Raw genomic sequence first — 10,360 nt, 5'->3', positions numbered from 1 at the left:
GTACTATTTATATATTTCATTTTTATTAGAAAGAATTGTTTCCTATCCTTTACCTGATGAATGATGTACTCAGTACTCAGTTCCACATGTTTCCTGTCTGGTTATATGAGTTATTTTATAATGTGTATCTTGACCTTGCCTGTACATAATAAATCTGCATGACGCTATGTACATCTTGAATATGAATAAATCCCTAGAATGTTATAATACTGCCATGGTTATGCAAAGCAGCATAGCAGTGAATGTGTTTGCCGTTTCAGGACTTACTTTACATATTGTCCCTTTGCTGTTATTTGCATAGAGAAGAGGAAAGGAAGATTGTTTTCCCAACCAAATTAATTCACAGCCATAAAGAGCATGTTTCACCTCTGTCACTTTCCACGTCACATCCCTATCAATGTTTTACACACACAAGCACACAGAAAACTTATACCGCATCTGAAGGTAGGATTATGAAATAATTGAAATTTTTTTTTTTTTTTTCTATTTCTATCCTAAAAGTTGTCGTTTGGTTGTTTATAGTAGGTTTATGTTCTGCTCACTACAAGAAGGAAGTACTAGGTGCAAGTAGGGACTGAGGACTTATGGAGGAATTAACTGAAAAATTACATCATAAGCTACTGTATTTGAGTTAGGAGGATATAGTTAATATCTGGCGTTTTTGACTGGGTTTTATTTCTAGCAGATTTATGCTGCACTTTTACAAAGAAACTGAAACTGTATATTGATATCTCATTACTTTGGAAAGAGCAGCATAACAGTTTTGAATTAAGTGATTATTTAATATCATGTATTTTGTTTGTTTGGTTGGTTGGTTGGAAATGTGACATTGAGATTTATATTCATAGTTAGTTAGTTACTTGGTAAGTTAGTTAATTATAGAAGCCTTTACGTCTTTGTTCAACAAAATTTGTGTTGTTGCTGTTGTTGTTGTTGTTTATAAACTTTTCATAAACACCAAATAACATGATGTGAGTGTGACTTAGTTCTCAGTAATGACTCTGGTAGGAAGATGGATGTAACAGGCTTGACACCTCTCCTTATCGTTACACAGATTTGTGAGTATCCACATAACACATCATGCATTTATGTCTAATAAATTCGAATTCTTTTATTTTTGTACAATTTTTTAATTTCTCTCTCTCTCTCTCTTTCTCTAGACAATGTACTGTCTGTTAATACTACATCCAGTCCAGGTAAAGTCATTGACTGTGTTTTTTAACTTATCCATAGCTGTCTCTTTTACTGTGAATCAATAACAGTTGATGTTTATTTTTCTCATTATTGTATTACGTTCCGTCCTGTTTTATCTGATGAAGAATGCCAGCCGTGTCCGCAGGACTCGACAAAGGTTCTATGTCTTCCTGGTCAGTATTGAAGACTCTCTTCTCCCTTAGATGAATGTTGATGCTTTTAAAGGAAAACTCCACACTGAAACAGTGTGTTAAATATCTTGTGTTTAGCAGTTCTGGCGCTAACTTGAGCAGATACTGTAGTGCTTGTTTATGCCACACTTAGCTCACAAGTGTTAAATGGTGTTTAATAAGAGACACAGTCAGGTTTGGCATTCATTATCATGTAAAGGTGAGATCCATTGTAGAAAGTACGGATACAACAACCCCTGCACTCACAGTCCCAGCATGCAACGCAGCTATTTGACAAGGTTACAGAACAGTCAGCTCAGCTAGATAGCCATCTGTGAGAAGATGAGCATGATGGTGTTGCTAGTATCAGTATGAAACTTCGATAATAAAAGCGATGGTTAGAGAACCAGACAGACATAAAGACTAAAGCACGGCCGCATTGTTCTGTTTATCTACAGATGAATTTGTCAGCAGGTATCAGAAGCTCGGCAGAGATCGTTTTCAAACAGCTGATTAAATATCAAAAAACGGACGCTGATGTTTAATAAAATGTGTGCTCAGTCAAACAAAGTGGATTTCTTAGTACAAGTAAAACTTAGTAAAGAATTGGATTTGTGTTGATTCGGATTCAACTCTAGACAATAAAGACATTATGGACTAGTTGATATTGATGTTATGCTACTAAGAACAAAGAATTAATATTTCACTTCCCTTTTACTAATAATCACTTCCCTTCTGTGTATTATACGGCCAAACAGTGCAATTGTCTGTTTATATTTGACTTTTTGTTGATACAGGTAACGTCACTGTACAAGTGAAGAACAACTCTACGAACACTAGTACTTATGAGAACATGACCTGTTACACTAACCTGTCTCCAAACATGATCAACGGCTTTGAGTGGCTGAAGAACCAGCAGAAAATACCTAACGTGAATCAGAGCTTTTTAGTTCAGAACATCACACAGAAGACAACATACACTTGTACTGTTCTGAGTCTGTGTGGAAACTTCAACTCTACAATTTTTGAAATAGGAAGTAAGTACTACTACTCCTACTACTACTACTAATAATAATAATAACTGCTTTCAAATAATTATTATTATGGCGTATGGGCAGGTTCTTCACCCTGAAGTTGATTATTTCATCATCGCATGTACCAGAGAGCTTTACTCCTCTAATACTACTAAGATTTCTTAATGGCTGCAATTTTTACTGTATAAAAGAATGATGCACTTCATTATTTTGTAACATATCAACAATTTAATGTTGATAACGTGACCATGCTGATCAAGTCGAGTCAATGGGATTTTTATTGCCATTATTATTAATATCACATTTCTTTGGAAAGAGCAGAATAACAGTTGTATAAATGAATCAAGTGATTAATTAATATCATGTATTTTTTTGGTTGGTTGGTTGGTTGGAAATGTGACATTGAGATATTTATATTAACAATTAATTTGTAGTTAGTTACTTGGTTAGTTAGTTGATTATGGAAGCTTTTAAGTAGCTTTTAAAGATAAGTCTTTGTTCAACAAAATTCGTTTTGTTGTTGTTTATAAACTTTTCATAAACACCAAATAACATGATGTGAGTGTGACTTAGTTTTCAGTAATGATGCTATCTCTCTCTCTAGACAATGTTCTGTCAGTTAATACTACATCCAGTCCAGGTAAAGTCACTGACTGATTGTTTTAACTTATCCATAGCTGTCTCTTTTACTGTGAATTAATAACAGTTTTTTTTCTCATTATTGTATTACGTTCAATCCTGTTTTATCTGATAAAGGATGCCAGCATGTCCGTGTTGTGCTAACCTTTTGATTTCGCTTATTTTGGGGGCGGGGCTACACATGACATCACGTGACGTCATCAAACTACACGTGAAAAAGTTCCCCTCATTGTTGTGAGTGTTTTGATATGTCACATGTCCATGCTGTAAAAGGTTTTTTGATTTTGCTTATATTGGGGGCGGGGCTGCGGCACAACCGGAAGGCCAGTCGGTACACCAATTTAAAAGTTTGTTCAGAGTATCACCCTAAAGGAGATGGCTGAGTTTGGTGTAGATAGTTCGAAAGCTTGCCGAGTTATAAACCTCCAAACTTTATAATGGGAGTCTATGGGGAAAAGAGGCCACTTTGAGACCCGGTACCGGAAGTACCGGGTACTCGGATCGCTTATAAAAGTCATAGCACACCTTTCCTCAAAGAGCCGGTCGATTTGACACGTCATTCATGGGTGTAGGACTAAAGCTGCGGGACAAGTTACGCACCCCGCAAGTTTTGTCCGGCACAATAGTAATAATGTTGCTTTGCAAGCACCATTAATAAAGGAATAAAAATAAGGCGCAGGTGAATGCAATATAATGAGGAAAAAAAAATAAATTCATTAATTAAAAAAATAAATAAATAAATAAATAAATAAATACAATATTTATTATTAGTATTATTATTATTATTATTATTATTATTATTATTATTATTATCAGGAAAATATAATCTGAGTTAAATAATTAAATAATAATATTAAAAAAAATTTAATCTGAGAAAGAAAATATAATCAGAAACAGAGGTAGCATTATCAAACATGTGGACCCAGTGCTAGCTTCGCACTTTTCTCACACCAGCACACAGCTCAGAACAGAGGTAGTGGGATTCAGCGACGTGTGTGAGTACAGACATACAGTATATAAACATATTTATTAAGTGTTAAAGTGCAGGATGTGCATGTAGTACAAGTGTGCAATGTGTAAATGTCCAGCAATGGTAGTGGTTGTTGAGGCAGTCTTGAAAAGTCTAGGTGTTCACCAGGTTGTGAGCCCGATTGGCATGTGGGAAGAAGCTCCTCCTCAAATGTAGACTCTCATGTGACCGAGTGATTAAAAGTGTCCAAACTCACGTTCCCTTGCTTTCTACTAGCCCATCTAGAGAATTTCACATTTTTACCCATGTTGAGTTCCTTCATAGCTGTCTCATTTGTGACCTTGTTCTCATAGGCACTAGAAATCAATTCCACGTCGTTCTGTTGATCTGTGGAGTAGGAGCTGTCTTCATCATCCTCACATTCGGTATCAGCATGAAGATTATGCTAAAGAGAGGAGAAGGTAAGCTGAACCTCGGGCAACTACATAAAAGATGTTGTATTTACATGTAGATAAATTAGTACTTGCCTAGCATTTAAATGTTTGCTCCTGTATCTGTTTGACTCATTAGTTCAAAGGCAGGCCAGGAGGCAACAGAGACAAGCGATGCAGAGCAATGAAAGCACTGCCACCACCATAAGCTACTGGTGAGAGAGGAGGAGATAGTTAGTGTTCAGAAAATTGTAAATAATGGTTTAATAAATAAATATATCAAAGATCTTTGTAACATTTGAGATCAAAACATGAATATGAGACGATATAATCAGAATTTTAGATATATTTGTATAATATTTCCATCTAAATGAAACAAAAAAATGTGGCATGTTCTAATTTTAACAGATCTGGATGTGAATATAATAAACTGAACACAGATCTTTTGTCTTTCGATCTCAAACTGAAATGTCTTCAGCACAAAACAAGAAATAAATATTGTGTGTGTGTGTGTGAGAGAGAGAGAGAGAGAGAGAGAGAGAGAGAGAGAGAGAGAGAGAGAGATAGACAGACAGACAGACAGACACAGAAAAACAGATAGATTGACAGATTTGTATATACTATATATATATATATATATATATATATATATATATATATAAATAGACAGATAGATAGATTTTGTGTGTGTGTGTGTGTGTGTGTGTGAGATTAATAATTCTAATAATATAAGATATAAGATAAGATAATAAGATAAATAACTATATCAGTCCCTGTCATTATATAATTCCACATAATGTTGATAAAAATTATATCACAATATCTTTATACAATGACTTCTATAATAGTTAAATTACTATAAAATCACAGTAAGCCACAGAATGGTTCTGAAGACATGAATATTTTTTTATATGATTCAAGTTTTTATTAATTTTTTAAATATTTTTTATAACTTAGATGTTATTAAAGTATATCGTATTATTTTAACCTTGATAACAGATTTTCTACTAAATAGCAAGGCTTTGATTCTTGTAATGTAAAATGAGTTCTGAAATTTTATTTAGTTTTATTATTTATGAACCTTTTTTAATAAAGCTATGAATAATTTTAATCACTGTAGTCATTGTTTTGTTTTGTTTTTTCCAAAAGCAGAGCTTTTTCCCAAAAGTTTCAGTTAGGAGATGATTTACTGGATCCATTTAAAATGAGTTTATTTTTGTTGTACAGGTATTGTGAAGATGCGGTGACAAAGGAAGTAAGAAAAATAACATCATGAATATTAAGATCTCTAAAAATAAAACTCTTTGAATTTATTTTACATACAAGGAGACACACTCAGGGTTAAAAGGGTTAAAAGTTGGATTTAAAAATGGTTAAAATGTGTAAACTTAGTAGAAAGACTTAGTAGAAAATTTGTTCACATTAGCCAAAGACTAAGACCAATAATGTATCTAACTACCAGCTTAACTGGTAAAACTCATTTACAAAGCAAAACTCTAACTCTAATTTCTATAATAACAGAGTAAAAACTTTCTAATGTTCGAGAGATTGTAAAGGCATGACTGGATAAATTAGGTTACGTGGAAACAATATGTAAATGATATTTTTGCATTTTTAAAGTATTTCCTGGTATAAAGAGTGAGCTCAGACCTCACAGAGACTCCTGGCAGAATGACACTAAACTAACAGCTGGGTGGGGAGACAAATGTTCAAAATACCATATAAATAATTGGATAAATGAGAAATAGAGCTTAGAAATGAGTGTGTGTTATGCTAATTAGGTCCATGTCAATGTAGACCCTTTCAAAGTTTTGGTTTCAGTATTGTTTACATTGGAGATGCAAATGGTTGGTGTATATTGAATATGAAACCTACAATACATTACTAGAGTTCTTCTTTCAGCTTCTCTCTGTTTGGGGTCACCACAGAAGATCATCTGGTCTGCATATTAGATTGTATGCCCTTATGCCCTTCTTGACAAGGGCATAAGGGCACAAAAGAGTTGGATCTTCAGTGGCTTAATTAGATCCCTACCTTCGAATCAAACCCATGCTACAGCAATGAGAGTATGGGATCCTGCTAATGGACCACCTAGAGGCTCTGGAATGTGATGCAGTGCTAAAATTGCTCATTTTTAAGACTCAAAACCCACAATATGATCTTTTGAATGGTACTGAACATAAAGCAGAATACAAGTCTAAGGTGGAACCTGGGAATGTTTGTTTATAGGGCCACTGGTGGCGCAAGTGCTTAAGGCTCTGGATTGCTGTTCTGAGGATTGGGGTTCAAGCCACTGTTGGGCCCTTGAGTTGACCGTGTATCCTGACCTCAACCACCAAAGTTGGGATATATAAAGAAAGAATTTCACTGTGCAGTAATGTATATTGGGTTGTGGTAGCTCAGTGTTTAAGGTGTGGGACTACTGATCGGAAGGTCATTGGTTCATACCCCAGGACCAAGCTGCCACTGCTGGGCCCCTTAACCCTCAATTATTCAGTTGTAAGTCACTCTGGACAAGAGTGTCTGCTAAATGCCGTAAATGTAAATGTATGTGAGACATGCAAATCGTTACATGGGTCAAAACATATATTTCTGACCAATCATCTTTCTTAAGTTTACAATCACTCTCATTGGGACATGATTTTTGTTTCGTTCGCAGCGAGCAGCGGAAAGAAATAATGGTATATTGGTAAAAAATATTATTATAAAAAATTTATTTTTTAATCCACGAGTGAAGCTGATGGTGTGCCTGATCAAAAAAGATCCCGAGAAGATGGACATGCAAACCTGGATCAGGATCGCAGAAGCAAAGCGAGTTACTTCAGTCAGAAATAATGAACGAGACACACACGTTGTCTGTGACAGAAAACTCCACTAATCAGAAGAATGATATTTGGTCGCAAGAACAGCTGAATAACAAGCAAGTTGTATATCCGTGGCTGATTATGCAAAATCAAAAACTGGGCTGTTGCACATGTCAGAGTGTGGGTTCGCTCAGTTTCATAATATTCCTATATGTACAGTAGCTACACATATATTTAAAAAGAAATCCACAATTGGCCTGTATATGGAACAGTATAATACCATTCAGACCATTCAGAAACATTATTACTGTTTAGTGACGTCATGTTCCGGGGAAACTGAAGCTGTGTGGTTGGTATCGGTCACAACGGTGAGAAATTGTATCAGTGAGAAATTGTATTATTTCACAAGGAACAGACAGTGGCAGAACTCTTTAACGTTATTATATTTATGAAGGGATGCAACATGGGACACATCTTAATAAGTCTTTTTGAGGTGCAGCAAGAAACCATACTGTCCAGACTGTTACTGTATCACCAGGTAAAATCAATCTATTACACACACTTAAACACACAAACACACACACACATCATTCCTTCTGAAACCCTTAAACTCTCAGGCTCACATGGAATATTACTATGGCAACACAACCTACCCAGAGAGGACAGCTTTTTATCTCTAACACAGTGCCCTCCTCTCTTGTCCTCTTCTCCTCTCACACACCATGTTCTCCCCACACAAAAGCTGCCATCGTCATTGATACACAAAGACAGCGGCTATGGACCACACCGTGTGTGTGAGACCGGGAGAACACTGAGTGAGTATCTCTGTCTTTTCCATTCAGCCAATTCATCATTGTGCTATTTATTAAAGATTGTAAAAAGAAAGACAAGATAATATATATTTTTATTTAAATGACAATATTTTGATCATACAGAAACTGTCACATAAGGGACTCTTTAATCAAAATGTATTGGTGACATCAGCTATCCTTTGATCAAAATGTAACTCTGACATCAGCGACCCTTTGATCAAAATATAACTATGACATCAGCGACCCTTTGATCCAAAGGTTTCTGTGATGTCAGCGACCCTTTGATCAAAAAGGTTTCTGGGAGCTCTGCGATGCTTTGATTAAAATGTACCAGCGACACTTTTACGTCGGCAATATTTAGATCGGATTGTTACAAATTGATCATAACTGTAAAAAAAATAAAAATAAGCGATTCTTTAGTCAAGAAGGTATTTGTGACATCGGCAACCCTTTGATCATAATGTAAATGCTACATCAGAAATATTCGGAACAAAATAATTGTGACATCAGCAGTCATTTGATACATTTTTGATTGTGACATCAGCAACACTTTAGTCAAAATGTGTGACAGCGTGCACACACACACACACACACACACACACACACACACACACAATTTTGTTTATGTTAGATGCCTTAAATCAGAGAGGTACGCATTCATTTCCCAAACACTCAGCTTATTACTCATTTCTTTATCTTATGGTATGTAGTCTGGACTGTTATCTGATGAATGTGTAATATAATCTGAACACAATCATTATTCTGTGGAGATGAATTAAGGAATTAATGCAGATTTTTTTTTCATGCAAACTATTAAAGACCTGTCTACAATTCAACAGATGGCGTTCCCACAACCCCATCCACCCTCAGGCCAGCTGACTGAGATGTCTGCTTCAGCTGCATCAATAGCGAGTGGAGTTTTTCAAGGCTCCAGCATTTCAGCCTTCAAAATGGAAAATTACACCATAACCCCTTCCATCCTCCCCAACCTTCCATCAAGCAATAATCTCATAAACATTAACATTATCATCATTACCATCATCTTCTGCATTGTGTGTGTCCTGCTCCTGGTGGCATTTTTCTACGCCTTCTGTTTCCATTGTACGCTGCGGCCTTCGCCTAAGAGCCGTCGTAAAGACACGATCGGCAGCATCGACAGAGAGGACGCCACCTTCAGGCGCACTTCCTCCAGCGTCTCTCTAGGAAATGTTGTCTGAAATGAGCTACACATCCTGTCACTCATCAATACTCAGTGGAAAATGGATAAGTTCTGGACTGCATAGGAACTTGTTCTGTTAAGTCAGTAACTTCTTTACATGTTCTTAAAAGTTTAATGTTGTACAAATTCTGCTTATATTTCTAAATACATGATAAAATTTCTTTCAAGCACAAACGTTCTGTACAAAACACCGGCTAAACGCTATTCATTATGCAGATTAAATTTGTTATTGCAGATTTTTAAATATGTAGCTTGTAATGTTAATCCCGTTCGTATGTATTATATAATACAAGATATCCAAAAACTAGCTGTGGTTCACCACCATGCAGTAAATCTGATTTGCGTCTTTTACATGCTTTTTTAAATGACATGTAAACTGTAATTTACATTAAAGGTGCGGTGCACAATGTTTGAGAGATACTTCAGAAAACTGAGTTGGGCCGACTAACAAAACAAACGTGTAGCCAAATAGCAGAAAGGGGCGTGTCTTATATGCGGCAGAGAGAGTGTTCAGTGTGCATGTGTGATATTAGCAGAAAGCGACTGAAACATTCACATGGTGGATATCTGGCGTTACCTCTGCCTCGGGTTCTAGGTGTTGAAAGTGGTCTTCCATGTGAAATGAAGCTAAACCTTTCACGATTCAACACACAGTACTACAAAAACATATTTGACCTGTATTACCATAGTATTACACATTGAGTTCATTTATTGATACTAATATCCCCTCGGCCAGCTGCCCCAAAAGGTTCCGCCATAATAGTTACCTGGGTAGCATATATATGTTTGGGGCGGAGCTATCAAAACAGGGTGACACCCATTTGGGTTAGGGGCGTGTTTGTTTAGGTGATTTCAAATGTCAACATTGGCTTTCAAACATCGTGCACCTCACCTTTAATATTAGCTGGCAGTCACAGCAGCATAAGTTGAAGTTGAAGAATTGCTAAAGCTGACAATTTCAGGTAAATGTTTAATTAACAAAACAACAAGGTAGCACAAAAACCAACAACGATGCACAGTGTCTGAAATGTCCAAAGAAAATTTAAAAAAAATTTTTTAAATCAGACATTAAAAGCCGTTTAATTTT

The 10,360-nt window shown here is 35.9% G+C and overlaps 1 protein-coding gene across 2 annotated transcripts; it reads left to right on the top strand.

Moving 5' to 3' along the window:
* Window positions 1-360: 360 nt before the first annotated feature.
* LOC132856999 (uncharacterized) lies at window positions 361-5,039 on the top strand. 2 transcript variants are annotated; one of them, XM_060886924.1, is made up of 8 exons: window positions 361-444; window positions 987-1,058; window positions 1,161-1,196; window positions 1,320-1,367; window positions 2,162-2,401; window positions 3,003-3,038; window positions 4,361-4,468; window positions 4,578-5,039. In XM_060886924.1, exons 2-8 carry the CDS (start codon window positions 1,013-1,015, stop codon window positions 4,655-4,657), a joined length of 594 nt encoding a protein of 197 aa, XP_060742907.1. In that variant the 5' UTR covers window positions 361-444; window positions 987-1,012; the 3' UTR covers window positions 4,658-5,039. The 2 variants fall into 2 exon arrangements, with proteins under 2 accessions (XP_060742907.1, XP_060742908.1); XM_060886925.1 differs by lacking the exon at window positions 3,003-3,038.
* Window positions 5,040-10,360: the final 5,321 nt, after the last annotated feature.

The sequence above is a fragment of the Tachysurus vachellii genome, chromosome 14 (genome assembly GCF_030014155.1).
Source record: "Tachysurus vachellii isolate PV-2020 chromosome 14, HZAU_Pvac_v1, whole genome shotgun sequence".
In the NCBI taxonomy this organism is placed as follows: domain Eukaryota; kingdom Metazoa; phylum Chordata; class Actinopteri; order Siluriformes; family Bagridae; genus Tachysurus; species Tachysurus vachellii.
This window is presented reverse-complemented; position numbering and strand designations above follow the sequence as displayed.

What these genes read in the sequence shown, in the direction of transcription:
- LOC132856999 (XM_060886924.1), top strand. Translation starts at nt 1,013, where the DNA reads ATGGATGTAACAGGCTTGACACCTCTCCTTATCGTTACACAGATTT. An exon ending in TACAATTTTTGAAATAGGAA is followed by an intron (nt 2,402 to 3,002) that starts GTAAGTACTACT and finishes CTCTCTCTCTAG; the next exon opens with ACAATGTTCTGTCAGTTAAT. An exon ending in TAATACTACATCCAGTCCAG is followed by an intron (nt 3,039 to 4,360) that starts GTAAAGTCACTG and finishes TTGTTCTCATAG; the next exon opens with GCACTAGAAATCAATTCCAC.